The sequence below is a fragment of the Chelonoidis abingdonii genome, chromosome 1 (assembly GCF_003597395.2).
Source record: "Chelonoidis abingdonii isolate Lonesome George chromosome 1, CheloAbing_2.0, whole genome shotgun sequence".
NCBI classification, from domain to species: Eukaryota; Metazoa; Chordata; order Testudines; family Testudinidae; genus Chelonoidis; species Chelonoidis abingdonii.
The window spans coordinates 176,946,875-176,966,802 of record NC_133769.1 but is presented as its reverse complement, the minus strand read 5'-3'; the positions used below and the strand labels follow the sequence as shown (position 1 = coordinate 176,966,802).

Sequence of the window (19,928 nt, the reverse complement as noted above, 5' to 3'; positions counted from 1 at the left end):
CACATCTCTTGCGAGCTGCAACTCCAAGTGTGCTTTGGCCTTTCTGATTACACCCTTGCATGATCAAGCAATATTTTTATTCTCCTCCCTAGTCATCTGTCCAAGTTTCCATTTCTTGTAAGCTTCCTTTTTGTGATTAAGCTCACCAAAGATTTCATTGTTAAGCCAAGCTGGTCGCCTGCCATGTTTGCTATTCTTTCTGCACAGTGGGATGGTTTGTTCCTGTTCCCTCAAGAAGGCTAAGTTCTCAAAAAGGTCCAACAGCAGAGTCCCAGATCTCATTTACCTCTGAGAACTGGGTCTTTTAGCCTCTACTTGCACTGAACAATGGCTGCAAGTGGCGACAAGTCAGTGATCTTAATAGCATTATGTGAACTTCTGTATTTTACTGATTTCAACCCAATTGTGTCTCTCAGAGGTTGTGAGGAGGTGAAAACCCCTGGTCAGTTTGGCCTCAAGAGGAAAAATTCCATTGTGATCCCAGTACTAAAGCTTCCCATATCTTCTGAGCAATCTTAGAAGCACGGCAGGGACAAGAAGTTTTGTTCATGGGATGAGGAAGTCCTGGTGGCTATATTTAAATGAATGCAGTACTCCCTATAGAGGTCTAGAATTCCTCTCTGGCCTGTTCCCAAAAATCACCAAAGAAAGATCCAGGGAACATAAACTGTTATTTTTAAAAGGAATAAAAAAATATCCAATAATTCTGCTGAAATCCTCGGGGTTTCACAGAGTTAAACTATCGTCACACACTGTGTTATTCAGATGAACTCAAATTCTAGATGCTGCTTTCAAATACAGGAGTATTCAGTGAAGGCACTCAGTTCTCCAAAGTCTGTGGGGGAAAAACCCAGTCTTCCCTCTAATACGAATGGGAGGCAAATAGGATACCATACAGGAAAAAAAACCTAAGAATAGTCTGCAACATCTATTCCATTCTTATTTGCGGTAGTCTTTATAGCAATATCTGGGGCAAATGAAGATTGATTGGGAACTATGCATCACTATATGCATTTTTACTGCCTCCTTAAAACTTTTTTTTCCTTGCATAGTAAGAACTTCACATTTATTGTACAAAACTTCTCTGCTGTCTTGAGTTTAGGTTTGATGGACCGGCTTATTTTGAGGTCTTAGAACTGTGTCTTTCCACTTAAGAGAGACCCACAGTAAATTGGGCAGTAAGATACCATAACCAAACTCTTTTTCCGACTCCAACAAGGCATAAATCAGAATGCTGGCCACAATTTTCAAAGTTGACAATACAATGATGTCCATGCAGTAACATCATTCACATTGCTATGTCAGATCTCCACAGTCTCTACACCTTTATGACAACGATCCCATTTCAGGCTTGCAGTGGTTGCTGAGAACTTGACTGCTGATATTTCCACAACCAAATGTTGCTGGGAAGCTTCTGTGATTCTCGACTTCCCTTCTACAGTAAAAACTTTGTTATCCAGCATGTTGGGGGAGTGTGTGTGGGGATGCCGGTTAATCAAATATTCCGGTTAACTGAGAGTTATATTTTTACCAATGGAATACCATATTTCAAAGAATTAGAATACAATAAAATGAATAAAGTATAAAATACAGTAGTACAGTATACAGGTATTCACCAATCCAGTAGCTGTACTGCACTGCAGAGTGGTTGGTTTCTTGAAGCACTTAGGTGTATACAGGTAAAGTTTTCTATACATCAGGCTATCTTATGACACTACATACCACTATGGGCAGCGTATGGTATACACCCAGATCACTACCAATACACTTAACACTAAAACTATACTGAACACAATTTAATCTTTTTTTGGTGATTCAGAAGGCACTTCAGGATCTTGCAGTGCCTCAGGGACATCATTATCAACATAAATTATCATTGTAGACGTAGAAGGTGTAGGAGATTGGGCTGAATCTGTAAAGACTCTATGACGCACACCGGAAGCTGCTTTTTTGAATAAATCCCTGATATCAGCTTGCTTACTTGACTTCCGTGTCTTTTGCATAAAAGTAGAGTGCAGAATGTGCAATTGCATAACCTCCTGGGCAGTATATTAGTCCCGGTTACTAGATTGAAGATTTGTATTGGGAAATATCAGAAATGCCAGTTAATAGAGCTTTCCGGTTGATAAAGTGCCAGAGAACACAGCTTTTACTGTAATATTGCTCTTCTGGGGTTTTAGTAACTGTACTCTGTGGTGTTTCAGGGTGAGACAAGTTGATTTTTGTAAAGGGCAAACTTGTATTTGCTGGTTTTGGGGTAGGGGCTTTCCTCTTCATTTCAGCATACAATTTTGCTTTGCATTTGGCCATTATATCCATTCGTTAACATGTCTGCAAAGCCTGATGTACTCCAAAGGTGTTATATAAATAACATTGCAATAGTTCTATATAAAAACATTAACATGGCTACATCAAAGACATTAATATGGCACAAAATCAAATTTCCTATTTCAGTATCAGAATACGGCACATGATTCTGGTCTCTTTCCAGAATCTGGCCTGCAAGAGTGGTAGATGCCTGATGTTTCAGAGAAAGTTGTAACATATTTTTTTTTCCCCCTTAATAATCTTTCTACAGTTGTTGCTGCCCCTGCTTGTCTCCCAGTTTGGCTTCTAATTAGTACTGCCAAAAGAGTGTCTCCTGTAGGCTATTGACACAAGGTGATTTGTTAAAAAATTATTGATTCAGTACGAGTGACTATCACAAGGCACTAAGGGCAAAATAATCACTGGGAGAATTGCTCCATATGCCAGCAACGAATCCTCCTCCCACCCACCATGTATAAGAGAAAGAATTGCTTATAGTAGAAAATACCCCTGATGCATTCTGAAGGACTAGAAAAGAAAATGGTGCTTCCTATATGAGCTTGGACAGGATTTGTTTGAGGTATATATACCTATTAGGACTATGAAGCATGTGACTCTACTGTGCAAAGGTCAACTTCCTTAGGCAGTGCTAAATTTTAGTGTCCTATTGACACTATTAAAAAGGAATCCTGTGCCAAGTTGCTCAGTAACACTGTATTGTCTTCAGAGTATAATCTACCACTGAGTTCGTGTAAATGTAGTGCTTAAAACTTAATATCCTTGCTAAAATTTTGATGGCCAATCTGTGGAATGAGCCAAAATGTCTCTTAATAGATTTATCTTTCTAATTCAGTCAGGTTTTTTTTATTGTTGATAAATAAAACAAGTACCAGCTCAAGTCATAATAGGGAAGCAACATGGGAAAAGTTATGTAATAGATCCTTGAGGATCCCTCGATTTTGTGGATTTTCCAGGCCTCATTGGTTTGTTTACCAAATAAGATAAACAGTATAACTTGTTTTCAATCTGAGTAATTTCAATTTTTGGGCTTTTCTCAATTCTAGCTTTAATAAAACAGCATAATTGTGCACAGAACTGCAGGCTCAGAACTTCTCAGACTGAAAAACAAGAAGCCCAGATATTTACAAAGTAAAAATATAACTCCCTTTTCCTGTCTCTGCTTTGTCTTCCTCCTCAGGGCTCTCTTCTCCTTTCTATTCATTGCTTTGTGCTTCTTAGAAAAGGAAAAGGAAATACTATTATCTCCTTAGTTTGGCAGGTTGAGATGCAGATACCTGAAAACTTCTGGATGTTTCTCAAAGCATGAAGGTACCAATTACCACAAACTTTTATTCTGTAGCGAGGCCTATTCTTCAAACTGGGGTGTGCAAATGTGCACAGAATGGACGTGAGCACATTCTCACAGACCCCAGTTTGTACTTACATATGTGCACATCTACATCTGGAGTGAGGGAAGTGTGTGTGCACCTTTGCTCAAATGGGCTTGAAGATTTTGGGTTCAGACTTCTGACATGAATACCACTTATGTGGTTCTCATCTCTCTTTCTAATCTTAAAAACAATGCAATTGTATTTAGTCTAATATTCTCTGTTCTTTGCTAATCCCATAGCTAGAAATGTATACTGTGTAATTTGGCCTCAGGTTGTTGCTAAGTTAGACCACAAAAAATGTAATCACAATGACATTTATCATAATTGTATTATATCAACAATATCAAGGCAATCTATGCATGAAACCACATCAACAGGGCCATATATTTAACAGTGTTTATAAACCTCACTAATGTGGCATCATGAGATGTGCATATCTCTTTTTTTTCTAGTTCTCAAATCTCACATAAAACGACAAATCAAAACATAAATAGATCAGTACAAAACAAAACTAACACTTAAACCTAATGATTGTATATGGGATAAATAAAGTGAGAACAAGTTTCCAAGTTTAAAAAGTATAAAGTTATTTCAATATATAACATGCTGCTCTGTAGGGTTTTATTTGGTTGATGTTCTAAGTAAGACCTACTTTCTCATAGTACTTGATCTCGTAGTCCAGAATGGCTCCATTGGGAAAGTCAGGCTCTTGCCATGAGAGGGCAATGCTGTTTTGGGAAGCCCAGTCCTTCCTTACCATACCTATCAAGGAGGGTGCTGAAAGGGAAAAGGATAACTAAGGATTAAAGAGAAAGCACACTGTTTATCTCTTTTTGACTTTACTTTCTTAGGATTCTGACAAGTGGTGACCTGTAGGCAGAAGAGCATGACAGATGGAAATTCTCAGTCCAGCTGTAACCTGGAGTTAATGTTGAAAGTACATATCAGTAATTTCATTGTTAAAGTGTGGGTATACTTTTGAGAAGTGACTGAGAAATGGCAACATCTTATTCAAAAGATCTGCTCCAAGTGATACCTGCTGACTTTATAGACAAAAAATAGATTTTGTTTTATTCTTGTTAGTACTACAGAACCAACAAAATTACCAGAAGTGCTAGATTCTGTCCCTTCAGCTACGTCAACAGAATTGTTACATTCAAGTCAATTGCGCCTGTATAAATTTATTGACGATGTCACAAGCACATAATCTGAAGGCAGCTGGGTTGCATTGGTATCACTAAAGGCATAGTTTCAAATGCAGAACAAGATATAAGATATAAACTACAAATTAAGAGTAATCTGAATTGAATTCACCAGATTTCTTCATAAAAAATAAGTACATTTTAGATTTAATTTATAAATTGGGTCAAATTTATTTTTGGGTCAAAAGAAATTAACAATTAAAAATGTCAATTAATTCCTGTTTTGTTAGCAAAATTTAAAAAAAAAACCAAAACCAATCTAGTACATTTTAGTAGGTAACTGAGATTATGTTATCCACAGAATGACCAAGCATATTGTAATACACTGATTTTACACATTTTTTCCCCCATGACTATAACACAAATGAATCTACGTTTCTATAGGGGATGATATTTTTTGTTCTAGAATAAATGTGTGTAGCATATATAAAGATTTTACCCATTTATTGACTTGCAGAAAAAAGATATATTGTAAGAAATATTCTGCACAAAACTCAAATGCAGTAAAATTCACAAGATAAAATGTATTTGTAAATCAATTAAACATTCGTTTAGCAAAGCATTATTAGAACATCAGAGTCATCTAGAGCACTTTTGAAAGTGAGAAAACTCACAATTAATGTTCCATATGCAATGTGTATCCTTTAGTCACATCGATCCCCTCATATTGTGGATACTAATTTTAGCTTTAAGGTCTTTAACTCATAGCTGCCCTTTCCCTGGGAGAGGGAGAGTTCAGACTAGTATTGAGAGGAAGCGTACGGTCAATGAGGTTTTGCAGCCCATTATATATGGTGAATGCAGCAAAATTTGACTTGCCCTGTATATACAGGATGGGTTCTCTGACCACCAGGTGAATGGAGTACAGTACAGTGTCATTACATGTTTGATGTGTAAAATATACAAGATGTTTTTTCTCAACTGTATTGGGAAAGCAGGAATCATGACTGTGATATTTTCCCCATCCCCACCCCAGCAGCTTTTCCTAGGGAGAGAGAGGAAGGGAAAACAACTGTAAAAAATGGAAGCCGGGGGAAACACAACAAAGAAGTTATTATATGAAACATAACACATCCTATGTGATTCATCTTGTAAGCATATTTATTCCTCAGCCATAATGACATAAATATCATCCACATGAAAAGCCTGCAGTTCTGTAAGTAAAACACAAACACAATTGAGAACTCACTTTGCTAAGTAGTTGGTCCTACTATTCCCCTACATACCAACAACACTTTTGTCAATTTCTTTCTTTCGGTGCCTAGGTCTCTTTTTCAAATATGACCCAAATTGGGCATTCAACATCACCAAAGCCTTAAAATGCGTTTTTCAGAAAGAACTGAATATCCACTCTCTGAAAATTAGGGCCCTTTAAGTTGCCCCAGATTGGACAACCAAAAGCTTAGGAACACAAAATAACTAGTCACTATTAAAAATGTAGGCTCTAGATTATTGTGAGTTTTGACCGAACCAATTCTTATGTGCTAAAATCATACTTTACTGATGGTGAGCTGGCTGGACAGAAGGACAGAGTCTTTTAAAATGTTCTATTCTTCAACTTCAATTAATCGTCAAGAAACTGATTTTCTGCAGTTTTTGAAATATGACTGAATTATTTATCTTGCTATTTAACAATTCCAATTCAATTTACCTAAGAAAAATGATCTGTTTTAATTATTTCAGTCCAATCAATTTAGGTATGTTAACCAATAATAAACTGTTTGCCGTACTGATCAGTAGCTTTCACATATACTACTGTGAAAATGAGAAACAGCCACATAATGAATTAACCACTCTGAAAATTAAACTAAGATGAGCAGGCCAGCTCTACATTTTCAGATTTTCTGCTCATTTTCCATTGAATGCTAGATTCTACTGAATAAGCCTCCTTACAATTCATAACTTTACCCACCCATCTCTCCAATATCCAATGGCAATTAATTCCATACATACTCCCCTCAGTCATTCATGGTTCTACCCATCATATCTCCCTTCTAGGCTTTGTGACAGATCTGTAACTTTGTTTTTCCTCCTCTAATTGGGCTAGTAGAAATAATTTTTTATCACTTTCCCTTCTTAGCTTTGGAAAGAGAGTTTCTCATTAACAGACTGAAATAAGAATCTGTTTCTAGTAACAAACTTTCAAATATGTTTACTTTTCATGTAAATACTTTAGTGATGTTAAAAAAGTAAAAATAATCAACAAACCCCAGAATAAAAACAAAGCAAAACCCAGTGGAGTTGGGTTTTTTTTCCCTTGGAGAAAGGAAGCTTTCTCTCTATATATCTTTATCTATCTATATCTAAATAGCTTTATGTAAATAAACAGTGTGAAAAGACCTGTTAGGTCACATACATAGTCCATTTGTCTGCCTGTGAAGAATTATTCTCCACAGTTCAAAAATGTGTCTCCTCTGATATATGAAAAGCATGCAAAATGTCATGCTGCAACTAGACTTTTTAAAATTGTGTGAAGCAGGGTGATCAAAAGTGGGTTTAGAAAGGAAACTACCTTAAAGCTTTATCTATGAAGTCTCAGCCATGACTTCATGATACTTTTACCTTGCACAGGGCAATGCAAGCAAGAAGCAAGCAAACAAAACCTATCAAGCTATTATGCTGATAATAGAAGGCTCACATGAATATTCATTAAACAAATGCTTTAAAAATACACAGTATAAAACATTAACACAGTATAAGTCTATTTTTTCCCGTAGAGAAAGACATATAAATCCCTTGATGAAAATGGCAATTGTGTATGTGTATTTAAGTGTAGAATTTGACCCCAATACAATTATTTTTAAGGTAAGATCAACACATCTAGCTGTTATTGCAAGAAGGAAGCAGCAGCCTGAAATGAACAGGGACTATACAGAGGAAAACAAGCCAGCAAACACTATTGTGATGATGCCATCCTCGTCTTTTGCTATTACACTTTTCTCTATGTGTCCCTCAAATTGTGAGCAAAACCTCTTAACATTATTTGGTGTCTACTTTCCAAACTCATACAGCAATTTGTGTTGCTTTTCAACCTGAGTTCACTGCAGTAACTATTATGCTTCATCCAATGAGTGTCAAATCACAGCCTTGGCTGAAGAGATTATCATCTCAAACGTTCTGTGTGTGAAGTAGCGTATCCCTTTTCTCTTTGAAATAACTCGGTAGCAAAATAAGAAAACAAAGTGCCTTCAGCTCCCTCCCAAGCCAATGCTTGTCCTGACTTGCAATGTTGAAAATTCTATACCTTGGACAATGGAGCTTGTACGTTATTGATCTGGATCACTGCTAGCATTGTGCCTTGTAAATCAAAATGTATTAAGTTGCATATATTGCTGCGGTACTTTATTCCTGAGTTAGGGTGTTGAGCATCAAAATTTTTAATCCCTCAAATCACTACAGTTAGCGAAATAAACAAGTAGGCCAGCATTAACTGTTTCTGATAAGTTCAGAGAGAGATGACACTGCTATTTGTCATATAAAGGTTCTGTCTGTATTTCAGGGGACACAATGACTTAGACAGGAAAGAGAACTCACAGTTATAAATTCATGCTACAAACCCCCTCACCCAAAAAAACAAAAAGAACAAACCAAAGCAAGTGATAAAACAATGTGTTCAGTTCAATTATGATTTCTTTAGTTGTCAACGAAAAATAACACTTTCTACAAGAGAATAATCTACTTCTTGTAGGGGCTGCTCCTTTCTAGAAAAGCTAAAACAGAGGTTGATTAAACCCCAAAATAATAGGTGGATCTTGTCTATTTATCAAAAGTAATTCTTCACAACTTGGAAATTTAAGGGCAGGTGAATCCTGTATGTCATTTATAACCTATTTTATTTATTTCTAATGAGTCAAAGGAAAATTATTTTTGCTCGTCTTTTAAAATTCAGTACTGTGGGAGAGTTTTTAATTCAGTTACCTGATGAAGCCATGCAAATTAATTTGCTTAACATCTTAACGTGTCTTTTAACCCACTGTTTAATGGCTGCATCTTCTTGCCTACGGTGCTGGGCTGAAGGATGATTTCCAGATCTTGGACTCATTGCTGTTCTTTGCTTTGTATGGAGACTTCTTTGTGCCATCTGGTCTCTGTATTTCCCTGTTTCTGTAATAGATTACTTGAATTGCAGTGAGTCATCTTCTATGTTGCTAGATTTTTCATTCTTTCTGTATTAATTTCTTCATAATTTCCCTTTGGCACAGTGTTAATGAGTATTTGTTCTTTATTTCAGAGCAAATTTATTTTGTTGTAAAATGCATTATTTTTAAGGTTTTTTATCCACTTTCTTATAGAGTACATGGAAGATGGAGAATATTCCTTTAATGGATTTGTTTGTAAGATATTGGGGCTTGCCACCTCTCCATTGACTCATATCTTTATGGGTTGTTTCAGTTACCTATGACCGGGGTGAAAGTAGAAATAGGGACTTACCAGTATGGGGCTGGGTTGGGGCCGGCTCTGGCCCCTAGAAGGGGCAGGGCTCAGGCAGAATGGGCGGGGATGGGGGGGGATCACAGCCAGCCCCAGCCTGGCCTTTACCAGTAAGTGGCCTCCCCCTCCCCTGCTGGGATAGCAGTGGCAGCCGGGGGCTCGGGCAGCAGTTTAAAGGGCGCAGGGGTCGGCTGCCACTACTGCCCCTGGCCCTTTAAACTGCTGCCAGAGCCCCCGGCTGCCACTGCTACCCCAGGGCTCTGGAAGCAGGGTTCCAGTGGCTATTTAAAGAGCCCAGGGTAGTAGAGGCAGCGGGGCTTTAGCGGGAATTTAAAGGGCCTGGGGAGCCCACTGGTTCTTGCCGGTACGCCATACCAGGGTGTACTGGCTTACTTTCACCTCTGCCTATGGCCCTCTCTCTTGGGTACAGATAACTCAGATCTCTAAAGCTTTATTTTTCCCTTCAGTCCATTTTTTTTATTTTCCAGTTTTCTGTTTTGCAATGTTTGAGAGTCTGTAAAGAGTTCTTTTCAATCGGTATAAATGTGCATAATGTCTAGAAAAGTCTCTTTGGCTTTTTTAAATATAGTACTTTTAAAGTTTGTTATAATAATCTTTGCAAAGTAGTTTCTTCTAGTAACCCTTCAGAATTCTTACATATTACAAAATTCAATGGGGAACTTGCATAAGTACAAACAATTTCTAAGTTCATCTGCATATAGTATATCATCTCTCTATTTATATTTGTATATTTGTATATATATATGAAATGTATGATCAAGTAGAAGGGGAGCTGGCAGTCACCCTTATATTTAAGTTGCCTAGCAATTTCCATTATAAAAGATTCTTACCACATTTTTAGAAACTAACATTTCTATTCTATTCTATTGCAGCAGGCCTTTCAAATTCACAGGCGGAAAACCCTGGGGCCAGAGATATGCCTTCTGATCATCCCATGATACTTTATTCAGGCCTGGTTAAGTTATAAGGTGCTGAAAATCACCATTTCCCATCTTTGGCCTGCACTGTTGAGCATAATTGTAGCATCTTTCCAAAATTCCCAAACATTCTCAAGCTGGGCTCCTAATATCCTGTAACAGCAGGAGCAGCATACATTGCATAGGGAATCACAGGGAACAGAAAGCCTAGCTGCTGATGAAGCAGCTGTAGGAGCAAGGGGGAGAGTAAAGAGATCTGTGCCATGCCCCTCACTGACCAGGCTGAAGACCGTGCACATCGCTCCAACGGAGTCCTAACCCCCTGTAGGTGAAACACATGAGGTAGGAAACCCCCCTCACTTCTCAGGGGCAAGACGAGATCCAGGAGCAAACACAAATAAGAAATAAATGGGAATCAAGAAAACCTGAGTTCTAGACTCACTTCTGACAGATGTTGATAATTATATATGCATTATATATATTAAACAACATCCGGCACCTCACTGGGAGATCACATGAGCTGAGAATAAAGCCCAGTTCTCTAATTGGGCAGCCCAAATCCCATATACTTAGTCACATTACCTCTCAGGAAGAACTTGTTGTATCTCAGTTCTTGTCTAAACTCTCAGTATAGTTGGCTACTCAGCGAATTTGACATGACTAGGTAACACACCCTGTTACACTGCATCCTCTAGTTCAGGGGTCTCAAACTCAATTTACCTTAGGGCCAGTGCCAGTCCTCAAATCCTCCCAGTGGGCCAAAAATGTCACTGAAGATGGTGTTCAGAAAATAAAACATTTATATTGTATTTTTTATTTTGAATTTCTTAGAAATAATAAAACTGTCATACAACTTTATACAATTCTTTGCATTCCAGAGAGTTTTTAGTGTTTGCCAGACACGTAGCAACACTTCAGTTCTGTCAGTTTGTTGATGTTTGGCCTCAGTGACTGAGCAGTTGAAACCTTCAGGATTGCAGCAAGGTGTGCATCAGATAGTTGAGTTCGTTCCACTTTCCCACACTCCATGCTCTGCTGACAGCAGGACCTTGCTAGGCTGGGCCATCCTGGGCACAAAAGTGGCTGAGAAGGAGGCACAGTCGTGGTCTGCCCACTGGTCAGATTCAGGGGATGAGGAGCATAGCTACTACCCTAAAGAGATGGGGCAGTGGGTGGTTCTAACCCTCTCTGTGTGTCTGGGATTATGCTCCCATCAGGTTCAGTGCCTCCTGGTGCTCCTGCTGCTCCCTCTCCTACACAATTTACCAACATTACATGGGACAGTGGGTAAAAAAGTAAATAAAGGGCCCCATTTCATTACACAGACCTGCAGTGCCAACAGCTAGAAACAATGTTTTTTCTTTCTTCTTATCTTCACCTTATCTTATCTGCAGGCACCAGGGACATTGCCTCTGTGCAGGCCACGTCCCCTGGAGCTCCCATTGGCCATGGAGTCAGCACTTAAGGAAGGGGGACGGACGCAGCATGCACCCTCACGCTGTCATTGGAGCCTCACGAGTCACGTTACCTCCCAGCCTGTTTCCCACCCTTTTCCCTTGCCCACTTGGCCTCATGCCGCCCTGGCTGACTCTGCCCGGGGATTGGTGATGCTGTCTCCATGGCTGACTCTGCCTGGCAACTAATGATGCTGCCTCCATGGCTGACCCTGCCCAGCAACTAGTGATGCTCCCCCAGCCAATGGGAGCTGCGGTGGTCGGCGCCTGCAGCAGACAGAGCTGGCAGCATGGCTGCATCTCTCCTGCCCTCCCGCCCTCCCCCCCTTGGCTGGCAATAACTTTTTAAAAAGTTTCCGTGGGCCCCAGTGGGGAGGTTCTTGGGTTGCAGATGGCCTGCGGGCCTGGACTTTGAGAACCCTGCTCTAGTGGCTGGTTCACAGAGAATAACAGCTTTTTCCTAATGCCTGCGAATATAGTCCTTTTATCTCAAGTGGTAAATGTCTGTACTGCAGATTTCTCCCCTCTGTTCCTCCTCCCAAGTAAATTAGATTAAAAAGCCATTATAAAGTATTTAGGTTGCAAAGTGAAGCACCTGAAAGTTAGGAAATGCCAGTATTGAGCTTGCCTGTGCAATCTTAATTCTGGCCCTTAGTGTAATATGTGTTATGTTATTGTCTTCATTATATGATAATATGCTATTTTTTCCTCAGGATTCCTGCCTCATTCAGTGCACAAGATGGACTGTGCTCAGTGAATAACACAGCTATTCTATTTTCCTTTTTATTCTTTTAATGATATACAAGCTAAAATGCTTTCCCTGCCTAGTGGGGAAAGGATGATGGTCAGCCCTACTGGTGGAGGCAATCGGTCTGTTTCTCAATTCCTCCCCACCTTCAGTTCAAGGAGGATCTTGAGGATGGCATACTAAGCAGACTTTTCTCCACTTTGGAACCTGGCAGATGTGAATCCTCTTGGTTCCTCATTAGCTCCTACCCGCCTTCCACAGGAGCCACTGTGAGTACAAAGCATTACATCGGCATAGTCTGTGCCACGACCAGGTATGAGGCCAGTTTTATATCATGGGAAAGGGGGACATGCTTTAAAATCTCCTTTTCTTGGGAACCAGTTCCTTGGAGAGGAGGCTATGAGGACTAATCTGAGTGGCCTTTGGCTTTAAGTCTCTTGTGGCCAGAGAGGAGAAAAAAAATTTTTATTGCTAAGTATAGAATGTTTTTAGCAGTTGATATCATATGATATGTTTCTGGAATAAGTTAAAAAGTGGCAGACATTCATTTTGTCCAGCAAATTGAGCATAGAGGCCTTATTTTCAACCAAGTGTTGTAGAGAATAATTTACATGTAAAAACCATCTAGTAGATGTGATAGGAACCTGGACAAAGAAAACATAAAGTAAGTACTGCTCTTTTGGGTGATATTTTTCCCCCTTAATCGCAATACAAGAAAGGGCTATTTGTATTTTCAGATCATCTTCTATAAAGCACTGATAATATTAGACTGAAAAACAACTGGTCTAGATGAGAACTTGTGTTGGTAGAGTAAAAAAATAGGAATGTCTGGTTCCTTGAAAAACAGCTTTAACATCCAGATACCTAAAATTACAGATGAATAAATGGTTCCATAAATGAATGTGACCTATAACTGCTAACTCTAAATCATGACATCCTGCAACCTTGAATATTTTTCTAGACAGAAACAAAAATCACGTACCTTTTCTGTTACTGGAAAACACAATTATCCTTGTATGATACGTCTTAACCTAGATTTCTGTAACTGGATTAGAATTTATGAAATTTGACACTAAGTAAAGTGTTAGCTCATACCTGGCAATAAATGGAGTTGGAGGTTGTATTCATTGTCTAGCACTTGGGGAAAAAACATTATGGTGCACCGCAGGAAAACTATTGATTTTTCTTCTGATTCTGAACAGTCTGTAAGGAAAAAGTAATGAGCAATAAAAAGATGTTTTCTAAAGGGAGACATTTCATCTTAGCAACAGAACTGGAAGTACTGAAACCACATTTCCTCATCAAGAGTGCAGTGTTCAGTATAATTAACACTGGAACTATATGTACATTAAATACCACTAGTAGTTCTATGGGCCAGTTGTGTTTTGACCCTTCATTGTAGAAACAGAGGAAGGAAGGAAGATCATCTTAGAGCTGGGCTTTATTTCTGCCTCTTCTGTGGAGTTCCTGTATGACCTCGGATAAGTTATTTAATATTTGTGCCTTGGTTCCCCAAATCTAAGATGGGGATAATACTTTAATGTTAGTTGGGTATGGTGAGGATACATTCATTAATGTTTGTGAAGGGCCTGCATATTATGAGTGATGGGGGTTATGTAAGTAGATAGTCTAGTAAAGATTTAGTTTTTATTAAACTGCTCTTCACAAACAACAGCTCTTTATATATTTTAAAGAATACAGCATCACCAGAACTGAAACATCTTTTGGTTTACACTGAGTTAAATGAGGATTATTTTTCTTATTATAGAAGGCACTTTCCAGTTAAGTGCATTGACTAGATAAGATATTTGATTCATCACATTAGAAAGTCTCTTATCTCGATAAGCTCTTCAGTGGTAATTCACAATTATAGTGGTTGGGGGATATGCTAATACTGACCTTGGAGTTCAAAGTTGAATTTGAAGGTTTACTGACACAGTAACTCCCTCCTTTCATGTATTTATACCTGCTCCGGTATTTTCCACTCCATGCGTCTGATGAAGTGGGTTCTAGCCCACAAAAGTGTATGCCCAAATAAATTTGTTAGTCTCCAGGGTCTCCTAGTTGCTTTTGCTGACATAGCACTACAGTTATCAAATTAACACATTTGGGATGAAAAATAATGTTTTGCTTTATTTTCTAATACTACTTGCATAAAAGTTAGCATAGTAAAGACATTGCAGTGTGTTCACAAGCAGTGCTTCATTAATTGAAAAATATGCCTCCAGCATGTATGTGTTAATTATGATTCCTCCCTTCCTCCATTTCAAGTTATTTTTCTCTTGCCATTTTCCATTGTCCAGAAATGGTGAAGAGAAGCCAGGTCAACATAATTCTATGGTTCAAAAGTGGATTCTGCTGCATTACTCTGGACAAAGAGTTCTGATAGATTCAAAATTTCTCTCTCATCCAAGCTAAATTGTGGACTTGACCAGTTTTTTCAAACCTCATCTATAAGTAGATCTTTTCTCCCTTTACCTCTTAGGGTCAATAACAGATAAGAGAAAAACTGACTGATGCTTTAAGTTATACATTATATAATATTGCTACACCTTTGTTTTCTATAATTTATATTGCTGTACATTGTATTGCAAGCAGGAGACTGGCAGTTGCTCACTGGTCTCTGCATCTTACCTGAGGACATAAGCAGGCCCTAATGCTACAAAGCATATTGGGATAGAAATTACATAAAAATTGTACAAAATAGGGCCAGCCCTGCAGACACTCTATGTAGATGTTCTCTCCAATCAGAGCTGTGTGTGTGCAGAGCAGCTCTTCTAAAGTTGTACTGGACTGTGAAACTAATTTGCAGAGCTTAAAACAAAGCAAGAAAAAGCCACTTTATTTTATTTCTGAAAATGCCTAAACAACTGTAGCTGGAGAAAAATCACATCAATATTTTCCATAAACATATGTTTGAAGATTCAGAGGGGTAGCCGGGTTAGTCTGGATCTGTAAAAAGCGACAAAGATGCTGTGGCACTTTATAGACTAACAAAAGTATTGGAGCGTGAGCTTTCGTGGGTGAAGTGTTACTGTATATACTCTGCATGTTTGAGACACTCAAAACAAGTACAATTCAAACAAACTTAGAGGAGTTGTAATCCTCTGTCATGGGGTTGTGGTTGCCCTGTATCGCCCCCTGCTGGCCAAGTGTGGTACTACCAGCACTCCCTGCCTCAGTTTCTCTCCCCAAGGTGGATCTCCTTGGCTTGCCAGACACCAGTCTGTTCTGGAGATGTGGTTTAGCCCTCTAGCCAAGTCACAATCAAGCCTAACCCTTCCTGGGTAGCAAACAAAGTCCCAACAAACAAAAAGGTTCCTCTGATTTTTGGGGGCTTCTCTTCAACCCCCACCTTCTAGGTCCTATTCCCAGCCCCTATCTGTGCTATCTTTAAGAATCTTTATGGATCTGGGATAGAGTGCTTAGCCCCCCGCCTGGTTTGCTGGAGTGCCATTCCCAACCCCTTCTGGGTTCCCTTCCTTGCATCCTTCCCTGCTCTGGTATAGAGACTGGGACTGAAGCTGGTTCTCCTGAACTACCCTTTCCCCTTCAGACCCTAGCCCAGGGCCTTCCACAGAAGCCTACCTGCTCCCTGTCATTCCAACTCCAGACTGACCTCATGCTCAGTTCTTTTATAAGGCCCAGGCATCCATTAATCTATCACCTGACATTACTTAATCCCACCCCCGCAGGCTGGGAAACAACTAATTAATTATGGCACAGGTGTGTCTGGCCCCATTTCCCCTGAAAGGGAACAGTCACTCCATGATATCCTTCAGGAGCAATACATAAAAGACCCATGCTAAAATAAAAAAGGGCCACACAAAAATACGTCCTAGTAGTAAATTGAAAAAAGCATTGCTTTCAAAACTGATATCTGAAAAGAAACCAATTTACAGATTTAGTGCAAAAGAGTCCCTCAACCCAACCCACTGCTTCCTTTAGTGGCACAGCTGGCTGATGCTAGCTTAGAGTGCATGGCAGTGGAAACTGCATCATATCAGGCTCCTTTTTTTGCTCTTAACCCTAAACCCTATTGTTACAATTGGTCTATAACTTTGGCCTACTTGGAAGTTTACTAGGGAAAGTAGGTCAAGATATTTTCAATAAAGAATGTTATAAACAGGTGGAAGAAAACCAGAGAAACTGAATTAGTACAAACAAAAAGGATCTATTGATATGGCTGAAAGATGATGTTGAGAATGAACTTAATAAATAAGAGACTGTGGGAAGTTATCTATGCCAAATTTGGACTTATGGAAATGGATTTAATTGGTGAATGAAATAATGAGGGAATGAACTATACCACCCATTTTGCCCCCTTTGGAGGACTAAAAAGGAGATTTTGAGAAAAAATCATGGCTTCCCAGCTCATCTCATCTTCGACCCCCCCAGGCAGAAGGAACAGACCAGACCAAAGGATTTTCTTCCCAAGAAGGCGGCTAGTACACCCTGCTGTTGTTTAAGTAACTTTGTTTTCACTTGAGAGTCGTAAAAGTCACCATATCATGACATCCAGTTCTTAGTCCATAAACAGAGATACAGTAACTCCTCACTTAAAGTCGTCCCGGTTAACATTGTTTTGTTGTTACCTTGCTGATCAATTAGGAAACATGCTCGTTTAAAGTTGTGCAATGCTCCCTTTTAATGTCATTTGGCTTGTCCACAGGCAGAGCAGCCTGTTTCAGCTAGCTGGTGGGGGGCTTAGAACCAGGGTGGACCGGCAGCCCCCCTATCAGCTCCCCACTCCCCTAAGTTCCCTGTGCAGCAGCCACCCAGCAGGCTATCAATGGTCAGGCAGTTCAGCTGTCCCTCCTCACACTGCAGTGTGCTGCTCCTGCCCTCTGCCTTGGAGCTGCTCCCCAAGCCTCCTGCTTGCTGTGTGTGGGGGGGAGGCGGGGAGAGGAGGAAGAAGGGGACTAATGTCAAGGTGTCCCCCCCCTGCTCCTGCACCCCACTTACCCCATCTCCGTAGAGTGGGGGGACACATGACAGGGCTCAGGACAGAGGGAGCTTCCTGGCAGCAGCTGGGACTCAGCTTGCTGATTAACTTAACAAGGCAGTGTACTTAAGGGTAGGGTCAGCACACTTAAAAGGGGAAATGCACGTGTCTCTCTCTCTCTCTCACACACGTCTGTCTGCCATGCTGTCTCCCCTCCCTCCATTCTTGCTGCCTTGTAGAGTGTGAGGGTACATTAACAAGGTGTTAACCCTTGAGGGCTCAGCCAAATGCTAGTTCATCATTTTAGCAGTAAGGCATTTCCTGGGAAATCTCTCACCCTCTAACTCCACCACCTCAACCAAGCTTCACAATCATCATTGCTGTGTACAGTATTAAATTGTTTAAAATTTTTACTCTGTGTGTGTGTATATATATATATATAGTCTTTTGTCTGGCAAAAAAAAATTCCTGGAACCTAACCCCCGCTATTTACAATAATTCTTATGCGGAAACTGGATTTGCTTAACATCGTTTCACTTAAAGTCGCATTTTTCAGGACCATAACTACAACGTTAAGTGAGGAGTTACTGTACCTAATTGACAGCACTGCAGAGGCATGTAAGATCCTGTTCTGTCTCCCTTCCTTTTGGTGCTACTTTCTCTCTCACTATATTTTTCCTCCTATCCTCTCCTCTCTCTCACTCTCTAAGCTTTTGAACAGAACCTGAATTCAACTGCATTGCACAGATTACAACTAGATGAAATGGCCTATTCAGTCCCATCTGGTCTGAGAAGAAAGGACCCAACAAAATGACATCCATGACCAGAATGTGAGCCTGTGTCCATCCAATAGGTGCCATGGCCAACCTGCCAGCCTAAAGCATCCATTCGTCACTGACCAGATACTCGATGTTCCAAGGACACCAACAAAACCTATATTTCCCCCACCTGTTCTATCCTGTCTCTCCACCACTTTGTGTCTGTGTTAAAAATACGAGAAGTGAATGCATATGAGGACTGAGAGTAAAATTAACTCTTTTATTTTTATCAAAGAAAGGTGGTTGGGGAAAACAAGAGACTCATATATTGTCTCCAGAAGGCGAGAGACTTCAACAGGTTTTGTTTGTTTGTTTTTGTATAATTATTCAATTTCAGTGTCAATGACTATTTTGATTTCTGGCTTTATCAATAACTTTCAACTTTGGAATGAATGTTTTTGGGTGTTTGCCAAGAAACTGAGTAAACCAGGATCTGTGTAAAAACCACCCCAAACCACTGAATCATTTTAATGTTGCTCAGTGAAAGAGTTTATAACATCCTTAACTCCTTTGACCCTTGGGATTAAGACAACAACTTTTCCACAGAGGGGTTACTTCTGTATGTTGGGAAAAGGTGCCAGTGGAGCAAGTCAGGATCTAGAAGATTATTTCCCAAACTAATTTGTTCTTTAAGCAGCCGAGCTAACAAACTAGGGTTTGATCCTGCAACCCTTAATCATGGAAGTAGTTCTTACTCATGTGAATTAGTCCCGCTGATTTCCAATAGAACTATTGGTACATTCATTGCAAGACTGAATTGCCAATGTCTCAGACATGTGACTCTTCTCGTTTTACAAAAATCTAACACAAATAATTTCATTAATGTTGTCTGAGTTTTGTTTAAAATATTTTTATCTGTACAGTTAAATTTACTGGGAAACTATATCAAATCAATGTACAGTAATTCCTCACTTAAAGTCGTCTCGGTTAATGTTGTTTCATTGTTATGTTGCTGATCAATTAGGGAACAAGCTTGTTGTGCAATGCTCCCTTCCAATGTCATTTGGCAGCTGCCTGCTTTGTCCACTGCTTGCAGGAAGAGCAGCCTGTTTCAGCTAGCTGGTGGGGGGCTTGGAACCAGGGTGGACCAGCAGCCCCCCTATCAGCTCCCTCCTCCCCTAAGTTCCCTGTGCAGCAGCCACTCAGCAGGCTATCAATTGCCAGCAGTTCAGCTGTCCCTCCCCCACTGCCATGTGCTGCTCCTGCTCTCTGCCTTGGAGCTGCTCCCCAGGGCCGCCCAGAGGATTCAGGGGGCCCCTTCCATAAAAAAAATTGCAATACTATATTCTCGTGGGGGCCCCTGCGGGGCCGAGCACAAATTGCCCCACTTGCTCCCCCCCACCCACAGGTGGCTGTGGGAAAAATAAACCTTCCACATCTCGGCACAAACTCCGTTTTGAGAAAACTTCTTTACAAGGTATCACTGGTTCTTAGCATCAGCTAGTGCTAAAATGCACTAAAGCTCATTAAAAGGGTTGGACAAAGATTTTCCGTCAACTTTTTTTGGATCGAAAACTAGGGGTTTTTAAAAAGCAGAAAAAAATCACAGACAATGTCTGCTTTCCTTCAAAATTTGTTGTGTTTTTTTTTTATTGAAAAGCTGAAATTAGTCTGCCAAAACCTGAATATGTTTTGGGGTTTCAGAAGTGTGTGGCCAAATATTTGCTGCTTGCTGTGTTTGATTGTTTAAAGAA

The 19,928-nt window shown here is 39.9% G+C and overlaps 1 protein-coding gene across 1 annotated transcript in view; it reads right to left on the bottom strand.

Moving 5' to 3' along the window:
* Positions 1-19,928, bottom strand: part of EPHA6 (EPH receptor A6) — a 900,076-nt gene that overhangs the window by 277,103 nt on the left and 603,045 nt on the right. Inside the window, exon 6 of the mRNA XM_075072813.1 lies at positions 4,351-4,475. Within this exon, the coding sequence (XP_074928914.1) occupies positions 4,351-4,475 (125 nt within the window). The remainder of the gene's footprint in view (positions 1-4,350; positions 4,476-19,928) is intronic.